This window comes from Panicum hallii, chromosome 9, assembly GCF_002211085.1.
Source record: "Panicum hallii strain FIL2 chromosome 9, PHallii_v3.1, whole genome shotgun sequence".
Classification (NCBI taxonomy): domain Eukaryota; kingdom Viridiplantae; phylum Streptophyta; class Magnoliopsida; order Poales; family Poaceae; genus Panicum; species Panicum hallii.
In genome coordinates, this window is record NC_038050.1 from 63,158,932 (window position 1) to 63,176,078 (window position 17,147).

General features: G+C 49.7%; 1 protein-coding gene across 1 annotated transcript; it reads left to right on the forward strand.

Moving 5' to 3' along the window:
* Positions 1-12,073: 12,073 nt before the first annotated feature.
* On the forward strand, positions 12,074-14,586 carry LOC112877943 (NAC domain-containing protein 10-like). The gene is made up of 3 exons (XM_025942318.1): positions 12,074-12,541; positions 12,720-13,024; positions 13,552-14,586. The coding sequence occupies exons 1-3, from the start codon at positions 12,376-12,378 to the stop codon at positions 14,158-14,160; spliced, it is 1,080 nt and encodes a 359-aa protein (XP_025798103.1). The 5' UTR covers positions 12,074-12,375; the 3' UTR covers positions 14,161-14,586.
* Positions 14,587-17,147: the final 2,561 nt, after the last annotated feature.

The window sequence follows — 17,147 nt, forward strand, 5'->3', positions numbered from 1 at the left end:
GAGTGTTTTTTTAGATGAAAGGAGTGGGGGAAAGCGAAGCGTAAAAAAACAAAGATTTGGTTTGGCTTCTACCGGTTCGATTTTTAAATTTGTGCCGTGGGATTTTAAAATCTTTTGAAATGCCCTTCTGCCTGTGCTGCGTACTGTGCAGCCGCTGCCCTCGCTGTCGCACGCATGAGTGCTTCGCTGTCAGCAGGCTGAGAGACAACCAGGATAATTTTGTACGACGGGAGGTGTTAATGGGGAATGTGCTAGAGATATGAATCTCTCACGAACTCGCTGCGCACCAAGTAGTTTTGGTAGAGTAATCTATGACCAATTACATCTTTGGGAAAAGTTGCGATTTATTTTAGTATGCTAGCGTGCAGACGTGATGTTTGGAGAAAGAATGCAACAGCGCCATGCACAACCTCCATTATTTAGATTTTCTGCTTTGTAGGGAACTCTCAAGCGAATTAGGTTACTCCATTAGCAAAACATTTTCTACTGGCCGTCGCATTTAGAAGGACATATATGCTATTAACAGTTTCTACTGATCGCTCCTACATTACCTTGTTATAATATGTAGGGTAGAGATATCATAGTATCTCTTAAAGATATATTCATCCATCTATAATTCTATATAGGTGTCAATGTGAGTTTAACTTAGTATGTAGTAACATATTGGGAGGAGTATTTTAAACTTCATTGAGCAGATTGGGGGGTTTTCTTGACGCATGAAAAAAAAAGTTATCTTCACCGTTACTAAGGATGTCGGGGCGCTAATACATTTAGCACGTCAAATATGTCTTTGTTTCTAGGGTTTAATCCCAAGAGAGATGTGTATGGAAATGTAATGGTTTTGGATCTTCCAATTTACTACAATCTTTTACTAGAACCAAACAATGCAACGTAGCATATACACTGTGGATGTAACGGCTATATGAAAAGGAGTCAAGCAATGCAACATAGCATATACACTAACTAGATGTGATGGCTATATGAAAAGGAGAGTATGTATAGAAACAATTGATGGGAGAACAAAGAGGAGGAGGAAAAGGCACCAAATCTCCTATATCCCAAAATGTGGAGCCAACCAGTGTAACAACCCTCGCCTCAAACTAACCCAAATACACTCCTTTAGAAAATGATCATTTTTGTCGGAAAATTCATTGTGTAATCTTGTATTTCAATTTTTTCCTAACACTAATACATCAATTTTATATTAGGCAATGTTTCGTCTTTATTCGTGAAAATAAAAATCTCCAAATTTGCAATATACGTAACATAATTTTCAAGGGATGGGTGGAGGTTAGGGGTTCCGTTCTCGGTTTAACTTGATGCTCTACCCTTTATAGATTTTTGAATTTTCCATTTGTTGTGGACTCATATATACCCTTCTCAAAATGACAAGTTTCAATTTTCAAACCTTCCTTTAAAATTCCAAGCGCTGATCCACCCTCAAGTCGCGCGTAACCGCGTGCACTCACCTTTGTCCGTGGGGCGCATTGGTTTGGCTATGAGAGAGAGGCGAGCCAGTTTAAGCAAATAAACAGTTCAAAGCGGCTGCGCCTACGAGGCTATGATGCATCTGTTGTATGCGGCCACACGCATCTCTCATCAGCAATGATAGCATCGTCATGGCGACCTATATGAAGTCCATAGGATGGCATCATTCCGTCGCGCCAGCGCGGCGCTCGGTGCGGAGGACTCGCCATGCCGATGCCAGGACCGGGCCACACCGGCGCCGCTCCCGGTGTCTGTCCGGCCGGCACCACTAGCATCGCCGCTACAGAAAAATAACGCATACGTGAAACCAAAGGAACTCGGGGACAGCGAGGGAACGGGAGCCCCTTTTTTTCCCCTTTCCATTCGATGAGAGATGCGCGCGGGCGTCGCCGTCGCCTCTGTACTCTGCTCATCTGCCGCCCCCACGCCGGCCGCTCCACTCCACTGTCCGCTCCACTCCGCTCCCCGTGATCCCTTCGAAACCCCGCAAAAACCACCGTGCCGTCTCGCTGTCTTGTCCGCCTGTCGAGATCTCCGGTCGCGTGTACTAGCGCGTAGCGTCCAGCCCCGCCACACCCCCCCCCCCCCCGCCAATCACTTTTTCTGTGTCCTCCGCTTCTTTTCCATCTTTGGAAGGAAATCCTCCCAAAGGTGGTAACTTTTTTCCAGAGCGGAGGCGTGGGCTGCCGATCCGGCCGATCATCTCGCGCCGTGTCCAGCTCCAGCCCAAGGCCCCAAGCATTGCCTCCACTCTCCAGAGTCCAGCCACCGTCGGAGCCGTCGTGTTTCGAGGCGTGTCATGTGGCCACCCTCCACCACCCGTCGGCATCGAGCCGGATGCTGCACTTGGTTGGTATGGAGATGGCGGAGTTGCACCAAGTCAGGGCACTCGGGCTCCGAATTTGTTTTGTCCGGCGTCCGTTAGTTGCGGTGGCCTAGATTTGGTTGGTCGCCAAATTATACTCCGGCCACCAACCTTTAGACGGCCTGAATTCCCAAGCAGCAACAACCTCCTCTTTACGAGACCGCTGCCTCCGGGTAAAGAACTCACAAGTCCAGGATCAGTTGTTCATTGGCATGCTGAGTTTTCCTCCAGCTCTGACAAACTAGGTGAAATCCGTTTCACATGATCAGTGCAGGAGCTATAGTTTCACAGATAACTGTGACTGCTTCATCAAACAATTAAGTTCGTTTGGCAACGAATTCGCACCACCGCTTTCACTTGCCATCCCAGCATATCCGACTAAGCCTTCTCGTCCGTTCGTGGTTCAGGCACGGTAAAACAGTCGTTTCCCGTGACGGAACAGAGGTAGATGCAGAGGGGACGAGAGCAAGATACACGGATGCGCTAGATGGCCATCGGATACCTTTTGTCCGGCGCGGACGTCACACTCCCCGTACCCACGCAGCGCGGCGCCAATGAGATTTGGGGCCTTGTCCTTGGCAGGGCATGCCAAGCGATTACTGCCTGATCCTTGCAAGTCCGGCCGCCCACACCGCGGCGGTGGTCTTGCTACCCCAACCTCCTCCGCACAGCGCGCTGCGGCTCAGTGCTCACTGCCACTGATCGGCGAGCGAGCGAGCAGTCGAGCGGCAGCGTCGTACTCCTCATCAACGCCGCTCAGGTGCTCTCGCTCTCCCCCAGTCCTGGGCTCCTGGCCGCCGGCATGCATGCGAATCCCAGCAAAGCCCTCGCCAGATGAAAAGCTGCGACCTTTTCGGTCAACTTGTCAGCGTGCAATCACGGAGTGATCTGTACCAGCAGCAGATAGACCTGTCACCACTCACCAACAAACTTCTATAACATGAAGGATGATTAGGAGGGCTAGACTTCCGGATAGCTTAGATGAGACACGCATGGTTAGAGCTAACCTAAGCTGAGCTGAGCTTTCAGTTGGGGTGGTTTTCATGGTACGGTTGGCAAGATCCAGTTTGGCGTCGGCGACCAGGGAGGGTGAGCGGTCGAGCTCGAGCATGATAGGGAGCAGTAGGTCCTACGGCTATCCTCATCATAGCTCCAGCCTGTCGGGCCAGCAAAGCTGCTTGGCGAACACCCAAGTGAAGTGAGGTGTGTCACAGGATGCTGCTTGCTGCTTGCCTAGTTTGCTTTACCAATTGACAAGAAGATCTGACGAAAAGCATGGGCTGTTCTGAAATCTAACCAGGTCGAATATTAGGACAGGTAGGAAGAGCTGATATCAGGAGCTGTCCGAAACTCCGAATCTGTCTCGAAGACAATACTAGACGAATGGCCTGTCCTGTCAAGCTGCGTATAAATGTGTCATGGGCAGAGCTTTCCGTGATTCACCACAGCATCAGAGTCTCCGAGCGATAAGACCTGGGCCGGGTGAGGGCGGGGGGATCTGAGCTGAGGCTTTTTTGGCCCATCAATTACGCTATTCCATATGGGCCGAGAGTCGTTGCGACCAGGAACAGTGACTATGGTGGGCCGAGTTTAACTGGGCCGCGTGTTCTCAGGATAAAGCAAGGAGGAAGACAATTTTGCTTCAAAGAGAGAGAGAGAGAGAGAGAGGAAGAAGACCTTATCAGAGAAAGCGAGAGACAGAAAGAGAGAGACCGTGTTTAGTTTCTACAGTGCCCGAGCATGTTTCCCCGCGTTCGCTTTGCTGTCTCGTGACGATTCGTCGGCAGGCGCAATCACACCGTGCAAGTGCAACTAAGAAACATTTATTCACGGGCGGCCACCGTGACGGACCGACGGGTGCTTGTTTGGCGCTGCTGCTGCCTGCGCACGGCCGGAAAGATGACGGCATCAATCTGCGCGTGCGTTTCGCGCTTTGCAGCTCCTTCTCACAAGGACCCGCACCGTTCGCGTTTTCAATCCGAAAGTTCTTTCTGATCGAACCGTGTTCCCGCACCCGCGAGGGTCAGAAGGTTCGGCGGCTCACGTGCTCCGCTCCCAATCAGTGAGCCGGCATCAGATCACACCAGCAGCAGCAGTAGTGCACGGTGCTACTCAGCCCCCGCATCCTCCGCGCGCGTGCGTACCGGCCAGCCAGCGCGGACACACCTGGCGCCCAGGACCCGCACGGCACGCGAGATATTTTGCAACCAATCGGATTCGCCTCGCGTTTGACGAGACGAAGGCCTCCGTGGTGGACGCGGACCCGGGGCGCGTGCCCGCCCCGGCGCCGGCGCCCGGCCGGCCGGCCCTCCAAGCGACGCAGCACAGCGCGCGCGCGCGCGCCGCCCCTCCTCCCGTGGCCTGCACGTACGCAGCCGATGCTTCAACGCAACGAATTGGTAGGGGGGCCTCTTCTTTTTTATCCGGGTGGGGCTACCTGGCACGCAGGCGCGGGGCCTGCGCGCGGGAGGACGTCCGGGGCGGGCCCCGCCGTGCATGATGACGTAACGCTGGCACGTCGGTAACGCGCGCGGGTTCGATGGATTGCATGTAGCTAGCTGGTCTCGTCGTTGAGGATAAGCACCACGTTGCTGTCGTGCGTGTAGATGTTCCAGTACTATTCCTCTATCTGGCCGGCACTCCTTTTCCTTTCCGATCGATCTCTTTACTTTTTATCGGTGTTGGAGATGCTGATCCTTTTAATTTATTAGGCTCGATTTTCACTGGCTCTGCTGCCGCGTTCGTGTTCAAGTGGTGCTTCCTCCTTTCTGTTTTCAGACAGCGCACGGTTCCGATTTCCGAATACGTCTATGCAAGACTATTACTTACCTGCAGGAGCCTATCGATGTCTCATTTGGGACAGATATATGTCGCTTGTTGTGGCATACACAAGACACGCCATTTAGATACCACACACCTGCCTGTCGTCGGCGATACATGCATATGCTGGTTTTTGTCAAGGTTACCTCTGATAGATACCTTCAGCAAAAAAAAAAAATCGGACATTATTCTATGATCGGTTACCTCTGTTAGATACCTTCAACAAAAAAAATCGGATATTATTCTATGAATGATCGAGAGTAAAGTCCAAACCCATCAATCAAATTTTTACCTAAAGCCAAGAAAGCAACTGTAGGCCACCCGGATGTTCCAGTTATCCAGATCACGACCTGAAAACTCTAGGAGGGGTGCGGTGGTGATGCTATCGCCATCTTTTTGTTGAGGGCAACAACACTTCCAGCACATGAAGCCAGTGCCAGTAGTCAAAAGCTTGCAGCACCGAACAAGATTACGAGACCCATGCATCCATCCACGACGACCCGACGACCCACACTTTGCTGGGTGGAGGCACAAGTGCGCATTTTCCACGCTCAAGTGCCTCACATTTTCGCGCGGGGGAAGTGGTCGATCCGGTCAAGCACTCCATTGGAAAAATAAAGAAAAAAAATCTAGTTTACACTTTTGAACTATCGCAAAAATTCGATTTTCAATCTTCAACTGTAAAACCGGATAATAAAAGATATCCAATTATCAAAACTGGACAGATTTGATCCTTCGGTGGTTTCAAAGGTGGTTTGTATTTTTTAAAAAAATAAAAATTAAAGTTATATATAAAAATGAAATTAATTCATTTTAAATCAAAAAAATGAAACCAATACAAAATTTTTTCTAAAAATATAATCTATCTATTTTTACTCTATCTGTATCTTATTTATTAAAAAATAATAAGTATAACTACAAACAAATAATACTAGAAATATGAAAAAAATGATTCGAATAACTAAAAGGAGAGTAACAATAGATATAACTAAAAGGGCTAAATTGTTCGGTTTCAACAGTCTGATGGCCCATGTTATCTAATTTTATAGTTAAAAATTGAAAATCGAAATTTTGTGATATTTCAAGTGTGTAAATTGAACTTCTCCTAAAAATAAAAGCAAAGTGACCGGCCTGGTTTCCAACCAATACACAAGAATCATTCGTCTCCCACAAGCACTCAGAGGATGTTTAGTTCTGGAATGCTAGACTTTAGCATGAGAATTTTACCATTTAAAAGCATTAAATAAAATTAAATTACAAACGGGCTAAACTTTACTCGCTCGTTCTGCGTTCCGATCCTGTTCCAGCTGAAAGTCTGGCGTCCGGCTCGTTCTGCGTTCCGATCCAGTTCCAGCTGAAAGTCTGGCGTCCGGCCCGGTGGTCGCGTGTTTGCCTCGGTTCCTTTGAAATTTCCCCGCATTTGACGTCGCTCTCGCCCGCATCAGAGTACTCCATCGCGTACGCCTGACCCCGGCGCGCTCTTTCTGACTCGATCCCCCACCACCACCCCCCCCCCCGGGGGGGGGGGAGAGGCGTGCGGCCGTACGCCGCAGGGATTGTCCCGTCGGATACGCCGGCCGGCCGGCCGGTCATCTCAGCAAGGTTTGCGCGCACGTGTGGGAATACCGGCTGCGGCTGGCTGGTGGTGGAGCTCCGGATAATCACGGGAGGACTTCTGTGTGCATCGAGCAAGCGATCGCGCTTGGCTTTACAGTTTGCACGCTCCAGCAAACTGTCCTGTTCAAAAGGCTCGAAGCTACTGCACAGGCTGCACGGCTGCACAGGAGCCACGAACCATGCGTATGCGACGCACGCACGTCCCCATCCCCACCCACCAGAGAGCTTTTCTGCCTGTCTTGTACTGCAACTCGTCCTGCTCCAAAGGCCCGGCCCAAGTCCGACCTTGAAGAGACCCGGGCAGCGTGGCCACGTCGCGCCCAAATCCCGGCCATCCGATCGGCAGGGCGGACATCCGGATCTTACGATACCCGGTCACTTTGCAAAAAATCCTCTACTTCTATAAAAATCAACCCGCAGTCCAGCCGGTAATTCAACTTCTTTCAAAATCAATCCGAAGTCTAACCTTCCAGATTTAGGAAAGCTTGCAAATAAAACCTTGAGTTTTTATTGAATCAACTTGCCATCTTGATCCTCTCTTAGCAAAGGTTTTAGAAAAACCCTCGCCATTTCAATTAAATCAAACCACAACCCGTTACATTCGTTATTTCTATACGAGCACCATTATACGTACAATTTGAACACCAAAACGTGTTGAAATCAAAAGTTATTCAACATAAAACTTGATCTAAAATTCAAAAACTACAACTTTATTATAGAAAAAATTTTAAAATTTAAAACGCTTTCGCAATTCGTTTGCACAAATACTTACATACGACCCGTTGTATCTAAAATTTGGACACCAAAACATCTTCAAATAAAAAATAAAATTTTCTTAGAATTTTAAAATCTACATCTTTACTATATAGTAAAATTTTAAATTCAAAACGCTTCTAAAAAAATTCGAATACAAAAATTGCTCAAAATTTTAAAACCTAAAGTTTTTCTACATAATAAAATTATAAATTCAAAATATTTTCCTAATTCGTTCAGCATAATATCTTATTTTGCTAAAAATATAATATTATACTATCATCCTTCTATAGCTTCACATGCAACCTTCACAATAACGCTGCATATTTTATTATAACCACTAGTTTCTTAAAAAACATCACGTCTATTAATTGCCTCACGATTTTGCAAATACATTAAATATCCAACTAATTGTGCTCCACCCTCCCTAATAAATTATTTTACCCTTTCTTTTACCATAATAAATGCAGCAATAAATGCCATACCTCCATTTCGATACCCAAAATAATATACTACTTAAATAATAGCGTCACAACAATAGAATGCTCAAATTATATACCAAATGCAACAGCGGGCAGACTATGACACTTATATGAAAGTAACAAAACGATGGATTTATCTTAACTACGTTGCTTAATTTTTTACGTTTACTTGTATACAACAACTACTTCAATAAATAAACTAAAGTCCGCATCAAATATAATACTACGATGCGGTGCGGGATACAGACTCCACGCGGCAAAGCCGCGGGCCTTTCTAGTTCCTTCCTGAAATACGCACCCGAGGCCCGGGAAATCACGGATCGCGTGAAATAATCTGGGGCGTGCAGCTCTGCAGCTGTTAACTGTTTTTAGATGCTGAATTCCTCTGAATAATATTTTTCGATGTAGAACTACTAAGAGCAGCAGTACTTATCGCATTGACTTCGATAAAAAAGGAATTGGAGAAATATGCAGTGGCTTCCAAGTTTCAACTCGCAGTTTTGACCTTGTATTAGTCTCCAGTGTTAGTTTTAGCAGTAGGAAAAAGCGAGGAGAGAAAGAGCACGAGTCTATTCGACAGAAGAGCAGCATGACCGCATGAGGGTTGACCATCTGAGTTCATGTTTATCTTCAGAGAAAATAGGAGCCAGAACCTCACCAGGCGAACTCGTCGCCAGTAAGTAGGGCAAGCTTGAGCTTGTTATAGAAGGTCGAGCCAAGCTCGATCCGAATATAAACTATATATTTTTTCCTATCTCCTCATTCAGCGAGTATATATAAGCTATCAACGATATTCGCATACCTAGCCCAGATATCGCAGGCCCACCACCATCCAAAGAAATAGCGATCACACATTCACACTTGGACAGCGATGTCCTTTCAAGCATAGCCCATGATTCTCCCTGAGATTATCTAATAAGCTAAATGTTCCGGGCTGACAGTCGAGATAACACTGATCAGTCCAATCGGGTCTTGTCGAAACGGCAATCATCAGACTGGTCTCATCGCTGCGCTTATGGGAAACGACCGTTTTAGCACATGGTGGCTCTCTCTGCCCCTCTCTATCAAGAAAGAAAACGATGACGATAATGGCGGCCTTGTTCGGGAGAGGTGGCAGGAGCTAGCGAGAACTCGGTAGATACGCGTCGCCCTCACGCGTCTTTCACTCTTTCTACGTGTACCTGCTCTGCTTCACGTTTCACGCCACACCGTGTTCGCGTAATTTACTTGCACAAATTACTAACTGCGAAAAAAAAAGCATTTTCACCTATCCCAGACCTCCCGTGCTGTAATCGATCGGGCGGCGCGGCACGTAGCCGGTCGGAGCGCTCGCGACGCCGGGGACGAAGACGACGGACGCGGCGCGATCTCCATCTCCTGCGCCGGGCGAAGGCGGTATGCCGTCACCGCCCGCGCCAGCGTGATGGACTCGCGCGCTCGCGCTGGCTGGTCGACATGTGCCTCAACAGCGACGAGGCGAACCGCGCGACGACGACCGCAAAGTTACTCGATATGGAATTCCTTTCTATTTCGCCCGACGGCGACGTCCTCCGCCCGCCCCGCCCGTCGATCCGCTCGGAACGAACCCGCCGCGCGACGTCGCTGTTACGCCGCCGCGCGCTGGCGGCCGCGACGCGTGACCCCGGCGCGGGGCGGCGCCCTGCCATTTTTAGGCCCCTCTCGCTCACCGGCCCCTGGTGCTGAACGCATGATTGAGCCTGGGCGTCCTGAATCTGATCGTGCCACTGGACTGAATAGCTGCTAATAGTAGTAGCAGTCTAGCACCGGCAGCGACACGGGCTGACAGAGAGACAGACAGATGCGACCCGGCCACGTCCGCTAAGATTACCATCAGGATAACCACGCCCCTAAACTTAAGCCAGCCACGCGAATACCCAGCTGCTAATTCCGTCCGCGGATCGGCGGAAATCTACCGATCCTCGCTCGTCGCCGGCGAGATAACCACGCCACCAGGCCACGGGTTTGCCTGAAGCATGCGGGCGGTGGGGCCCCGGTGCTTCTCCACCGCGAGAGGCCAGGGGGCAGATGGATCGACCGGGCCGGGGTCTCCATCGCGCGTGTTAGTTCGGGATAAAGATTAGCTTTTTCCTAACCACTTCGCTTATTGGCAGCAGCAGACTTGTAATTCTCACGGTTAGTTTATTTTGCGCAGGTGTGTAGTGTTTGGTGCTGTGGTGTGGTGAGCAAGCTACTACACGTGTCTGCTTGATTTTTTTTTAAACTCTGAGACCGTACCGTTATGGCGATCTGGCAGCCAGTGGCTTTTGGAGCTGGGAAAAATAGCCATCACGGTTTAAAATGTATAAGTCGTTTAGGATACTATATGGTTCCCAAATGTGAAACTGCAATAATTCTGGATTTATACGAGAATATGCGGTTTCAAATAAAAATCATTGCATCACCGAAGATAATTATTGACTATATTGTCGAACGCATTTTTCATCACGGACTATATAACATCAAAGTTTCTGTGAGTCTAGATAACTTCTTTTACACTTAATAATCAAAACTGAAATTTGACTTGCAAAATTCTACAATGGCTTATGTACTCCGAGGAACACAGCGTTGTACTAGCATTTTAGAACGAAAATTAAGTATGTGTGGCCAGGACATTCAAACGTACAACCACACACAGCTACACCCCCTTAGCAATCGTACGTATACCTACTACCTAGTACATACATACGTAGCGTAGCCTCATTTGAAATTTAGTGGCCGGAAATCTAACTCTACAGTCTACACGGCTACGATAGAACACACCTCATTTGAATTTTAGTGGCGAAATAGTCCGTGATATCCATTGGATTCTTTCTTAACACGTGGAGGACTGAAGTGTCCACATGAAGCCGCCACATGAGTAATTGCTCTTCTCCTCTCTCTCAGGGGATAAGCGGGTGCTGCACCTGGGATTCTGGCCTTTCGATTGACAAAGACCTTGCATGTCAGGTCACTGGAACCAATCAATTCAGTCAAGAATCAAGAGTCAATAAAATGATATTGGATATGTCGAGTGGTTATTCGACGAGCAAGAGGACAAGCAACCGAGTTCACACGTAGCCTTTTGATGCTGTGACCGAAAATGATAAATAATTGTTTTAACTTTTCTGAATATATATATTTTATTATACATCTAGATGTATATTATATCTATATAAGTAAAAACTATGTAAAAAAAAGCTAAAATGAATTTTAATTTAGGATGGAGGGAGCAGTAGCACGAAGCATGACCTCAGCAGGTGATAAAGGTGAAGGCATGCTACGGCTGCAAATGGTGCCGCTGTTTCTCTGTTCTGCCAGATTAATCTGCACCTTCAATTTTGTCCCTGTTGCCCCTTTGTTGCCGAAAAAGCTCCAACAAAGAGCTCTTGCCGTAGCATCCTTGTTTGCGCGCTGTATCCCCCCTGGCCAAGCAAAATTTATGATCTGGGCCTCACGACTAGACCTGCATATCCGTCAACATGCACGCTCCATGCGTGTTCGTACTTTGGACCCTTTTTTTATATCAGCATCATCCTTTGGTCTTATTTGTCAATCTATATTACCGATGAACTGGATACACGAAAATGAATTTTGAAACCATCAAGTTGCCACCACACTATTTGTTTCAATAAACCGAGTAATTAAATTTAGTTTGGTGCGTCTTTTCCCGCTGCCGCAGGCCACACGGATGGGCGGGTGGGGTGGAGATTCCGCTGGCCGATGGGATCTGCCAAGGAACCCCCGGCCCCAGTCGCTCGCCGGACTGGAAGCGCCGGCCGCCAGCGCCACCACGTGCCGGCGCGGCCGAGTTCCAGCGGCTCCTGTCACGGGGCCCACCCGCCCACCAATCCCCGGTGCCATCACGCCGGACGTGCGCTCGCGCGCGGTGGAGGAGTAGCGATCCATCGATAGCCACACGACGCAGCACGACCCGGGCTGCCATTGCTTGCTTCTTCCCCCGCCCCGCTCGTCTCTGCCTGCCGCTCGGGTCTCGGCGGCTCACGGATCCGCCCCCGGGGGTTGTGGGGGGGGGGGGGGGGGTGGCCGGGGCCAGGCGGCGTCACGCACGCAAGCGGACAAGAGCCCGCGTGCTTATAAGCAGGCCCTCCCCTCCCGTCCCCAAAAATTCCAGTCCTCCATTTCTCCTAGCTCTAGCTAAGCTTCTCCCTCTCTTCCTCCACGAGGGCGCGCGAGCTTTAGTTTAGCCATTACTCCCTCACCAGCTCGTAGTTAATTAGCGGAAGCTTAACTTGGGAGGTTAATCAGCAGTCGAGGCTGGCAGCAGCTAGGGTTTTATAGGGGGGCGATCGCCTCGCTCGCTCGCGCGCGCGCTCGGTCGAGCAGGTGCCAATGATCATGGCGAACCCGGCGATGCTGCCGCCCGGCTTCCGGTTCCACCCGACGGACGAGGAGCTGATCCTCCACTACCTCCGCAACCGCGCCGCCAACGCGGGGTGCCCCGTCGACATCATCGCCGACGTCGACATCTACAAGTTCGATCCATGGGACCTGCCATGTTCGTACCCTCTCCCCCTCCTGCACTTACATCATATCATGATCGATCGATCGATCCATGCACGCACCCGAAGAGATCTTGACTTGCGCACTGATCGCTACCTGATCCGTAGGACGACTAGTAATTCATTAATCGATCGAGAACTAATAATTTTGCTTGCTTTCCTGCGTGCTTGCAGCCCGGGCGGCGTACGGGGACAAGGAGTGGTACTTCTTCAGCCCGCGCGACCGCAAGTACCCGAACGGAATCCGGCCGAACCGCGCGGCGGGCTCGGGCTACTGGAAGGCCACCGGCACGGACAAGCCCATCCACAGCAGCGCCACCGGCGAGAGCGTCGGCGTCAAGAAGGCGCTCGTCTTCTACAAGGGCCGCCCGCCCAAGGGCACCAAGACCAACTGGATCATGCACGAGTACCGCCTCGCCGCCGACGCCCACGCCGCCCACACCTACCGCCCCATGAAGTTCCGCAACACCTCCATGAGGGTACGTAGCTAATCACCACCACACTCTCCATAGCTAGCTAGCTTTTGATTTGCATATGTATGGAAAAATAGGTGAAATTCAAAGAAGAAATGATGAGACCCTAGCTAGCTAGCTTGCTTTCTGCCATGTAGTATGTCTCCACATGAAGTCAGTATCATGGTGGCTACTTGCATACTTTGCCCTGCTTGCGCATGCACTACTTTGCACCCTGATCTTTTTTCTGGCGATGTTTCTGATGCGGGTTCGTGGCACGTCAATATTTTTTTTATCGCATCGGTTTGTGGCTTGCAAATGGACGCAAGAGCTTCTTTTATTTAATATATGATGCGTTCTTAAAGAATTGTTCTTTAGGCATACTTGGCATGGTTGCCCCAAGTCAATTGATCCGACAATGATAGCCGCGATGCCTACGTGTTGATGATTGATTCATCTGCCCCCGATCTGTGTAGCATTAGCTATTTTAATCTCTCGATCCTTTTTTTATCTCTCTAATGATCTGTGCGATCGATCGTCTGCGCGTGGTGCAGCTGGATGACTGGGTGCTGTGCCGGATCTACAAGAAGACCAGCCACGCGTCGCCGATGGCGGTGCCGCCGCTCTCCGACCACGAGCAGGACGAGCCGTGCGGCTTCGACGAGAACCGCCCCTACGCCGTGCCGAGCGCCGCCATGCTCGTGCAGCAGGTGGCGTACCCGGCGCTGCACGCCGCGTCGTCGTCCGGCGCGCAGAGGATGCCCAGGGTCCCGTCCCTCACCGAGCTCTTCAACGATCCCTCGCTGGCGCACTTCTTCGAGGACGGCGGCGTCCCGGACATGGCGCGGCTCGACCAGCACCACCACCACCAGTACGGCGGCGCCACTCTCCTCGGCCACCCCGTCACGAGCCAGCTGCTGGCCAACAATGGCAACATCATGCCCGGGCAGATGGATTCGTCTGCCTCGACGTCGGCCGCGGGCGACGGCACCGCCGCTGGCAAGCGCAGGAGGTCATCAGAGACTAGTACGAGTGCCGGCGCGGCATCCGCGGCCAAGAAACCGAACGGCTCCTGCTTCGGTGCAACGTTCCAAATCGGCAACGGGCTGCAGGGGTCCCTGGGCCACCACATGCTGCTCCATTCTAACATGGGGATGAACTGACAGATTGGTCTCCACGGAAAGCTATTATTCTTGAGCACTAGATTGTGATTTGAACATTGGGCCCTATGGAACCAAATATAGGGCGAAGATATATAAAGCAATGGTTAATATACAGGTAAAGGGATTGTACTTGTAGGGTCCAGCAGTAGTACTGTGGACTAGGGACACCGTACGTAGTTGATTGGGTGTGTGGTGTGTAAACATTTTGTTCTTTCTTCTGTACATAGTATACTGGTACTATGTACTCAAGCTTAGTACTGCTTCTAGAAAGCTAGCTAGCTAGGGCTTGATAAGGCCTTGAGACCGACGCACTGGAAGTCAAGAACAGGAGAAAAATGTTGGTATCCAACCGGCTTTATTTGCTCATATACCTATGTGTAAAACATTTGATCAAAACGCAATCCTTCCATGGGATCCATCATTTAATTATGCCATGCTTAATTCCTTAGAGAAAAATGGTTATATCGTGCTTATACATAACGGCATTTTCAGGATTACATCACGGATAACTAAAGCAAGCACACAGGTGTCACTCAAACAGAAAGCGAAAAAGAATAACCACACAGCTAGCTACTTATAACACCTGCTCCGAGAAGATAATAGTCCATTCAGAACGAGGGTAAGAAAAGAAAAGGAAGCAAGGGGAGGAAAAGAGAGAAATGATGGAGGCCGGATACTTAATAATTGGGCCAAAGCAGGCAAGTTGCGGATGGCAAGTAGTTTTCGGGTCAGGTGGCGGATGAGAGCCTCTTTTCCCGGCTCAAAAACCTTTCTTCAGATGGGCGAAAGGGGCCTGCCTGCCCGTGCATGCAGAATCTCGCCCGGTCACTGTAAGCATCGGAATATTTCTCGCACATCAAGAACTCCCGGGACGTCGGCGTCGCCGAACAAGAACAAAACTGGGACTCCGTTTGGCGGCTCTGGGTGGGGTCTACCGTCTCTGCAGGGCCGCTGGAGCTAGGAGCCAGGAGTAGGAGAGCTGAAGGAAATTACTGGAGGAGATTCTCTGTCAGCCAGGGATCAAGATAATGATAGGCGCATCTCGGTTTGAAGAGTCAAATCATTGGACTTCATACGCAGGTGTTAAAAAGCTTGGTTGGTTGGATTTGAGATGGACGTGTCGAATTTCTTTTACGGCTCTATTAGTTCCTACCAGGGGCGGAGCCAGGGACCGTGCTGGGCGTGCTGCATCACGGGTCCATCCTAGGTGCTCCCTTGTACATCATGTAGTATTTAAATCTAAAAATATTAGCATCCGGTCCATTTTTCAATCTAACACTTGCCCGCTTATTTTAGCCCGGGCTGCAAAACCATTCCGACTCCGCCCTTGGTTCCTGCTAGTATTACAATTCTGCTTTTGAATGGTAAAACTTGTGACCAGGAAAAATAAAAAAAATGGTAGTGCCAGTAGTAACAGCCTCTGACGAAGTCGCTGGAGAGAAAAAAAAATGAACACGTATGCGATGAACCCGGAAGCATTCCTCAACCATCTTGGTTTGGCAGATCTACTACTGGTGGTCAGTAGTTTTTAACTGCCATAGTTTAATGGTGTAAGCAGCCACACGAACGAAGATGCTCATTATCCACAAGCAAATCCTTACCCTGCCGCGCACGCAACTGAGGAGGTGGTACTAGTAAATTAACCTCTGATTCGACGTCCTAATTAACCGGAGTTAACAATAGCCATTCCAGCTCGTGCTTTTTATCTCCCATGCAGATAAGCTTTGGAAAGGGGAGGGAAGTGGCGGTAAGAATCCCGAAACCCCTGGAACCTCCCGAAAAGAACAAAGTTAAAAGAGTTTTTTTGAACCTGCCAAAGATAAAAGAGTTGGCAGCGTAGTTTACTAACCATTTCTGATTTCTGCACGGTAGATTCAGAGTATATTCCTTGCTCCAGCACCTCGCTGCTTTCCCGTTTCGGCAGCAGGATGCTCGCATGGCCCGGACGACTACCCGTCTCTCACGCACCTCCAATCCACTGGAGTGCGGCCGTCGTCACCGTATGCTAGCGATTAAAAGAACACACCTGATGTCGTCCACCTGTAACCTGCCATTCGTCCCCCAATCAGGAGCCAAGCATTCCCATCGAGACCAGGTGCGGGCCGCTCTGTATTTAACAGTTGGGGAGCTGTCAGGGTGACGAGGCGGGCACCGCTGCCGTGAGGCTCTTCCGGGCGCCGCTGGAATTGGTCCAGCGCACGCACCGCGATCCTTTCCTGGCCCCGGAATGGTAGGGGGTCAGATGGAATGGACGTAGACGAGCGAGGAAACTGCGGGTCGAAAGGTGAACCGCTCTGACGCTGGCTTCAGGCTCTGGTCACTGGCTTGTGCATTTGATATGTTATCCCGTGGCGCTGAACTTATCTGCTTCATGATTGTTCTTGTTGCCTTTTTTCAGTTCGGGTGTTGTCAGGGTCGAGAGTAGTAGTGGCCGCGCCTTTTGTGACGGTGAATTCATGGGTTTGTTTAGCGGGTAGGGTTTGGCTTCTAGCTGGGAAAAGAGAGCGGGGATACGGTTGGCAGGGGATAAAATAGGGTGAAAGCAAAGCACGTGACGGTAACGAGCCCCGGGGAAAGGATATGGTCCTGACGTCATATGATTTGGAGAATGTGGTTGATAACCTATTGGGTCATCTGAATTGAAGAAGTGTAACATCTGTTGATCTCTCAGTGGACGACGCCGCAGTACTTGGAAAAGAGAGAGACAGAGGTCGATATGAACAAAACGGGCTTTTGTTGGGCTCCTTTTTCTTTTGACAAACAAATGTCAAGACGTGTGTACATGGACAGACATTTCACTTTTATTTTTGTTGGTTCCATTCCAGGGCTGATCTTGGGATTGAAAACTGTCTGCATCCCCACCACCACACACAAATTCGGCTAAACTGGCAGGCCCACTTTGTCTTTTGCTTTCATGGGCATCGCAAGCGACTTGTATTGGGCCTCGTACCTATAAAGTGCCTTTGTGGGCCGTCAAAGCCCACAGT

What these genes read in the sequence shown, in the direction of transcription:
- LOC112877943 (XM_025942318.1), top strand. Translation starts at nt 12,376, where the DNA reads ATGATCATGGCGAACCCGGCGATGCTGCCGCCCGGCTTCCGGTTCCAC. An exon ending in CGATCCATGGGACCTGCCAT is followed by an intron (nt 12,542 to 12,719) that starts GTTCGTACCCTC and finishes GCGTGCTTGCAG; the next exon opens with CCCGGGCGGCGTACGGGGAC. An exon ending in TCCGCAACACCTCCATGAGG is followed by an intron (nt 13,025 to 13,551) that starts GTACGTAGCTAA and finishes CGCGTGGTGCAG; the next exon opens with CTGGATGACTGGGTGCTGTG.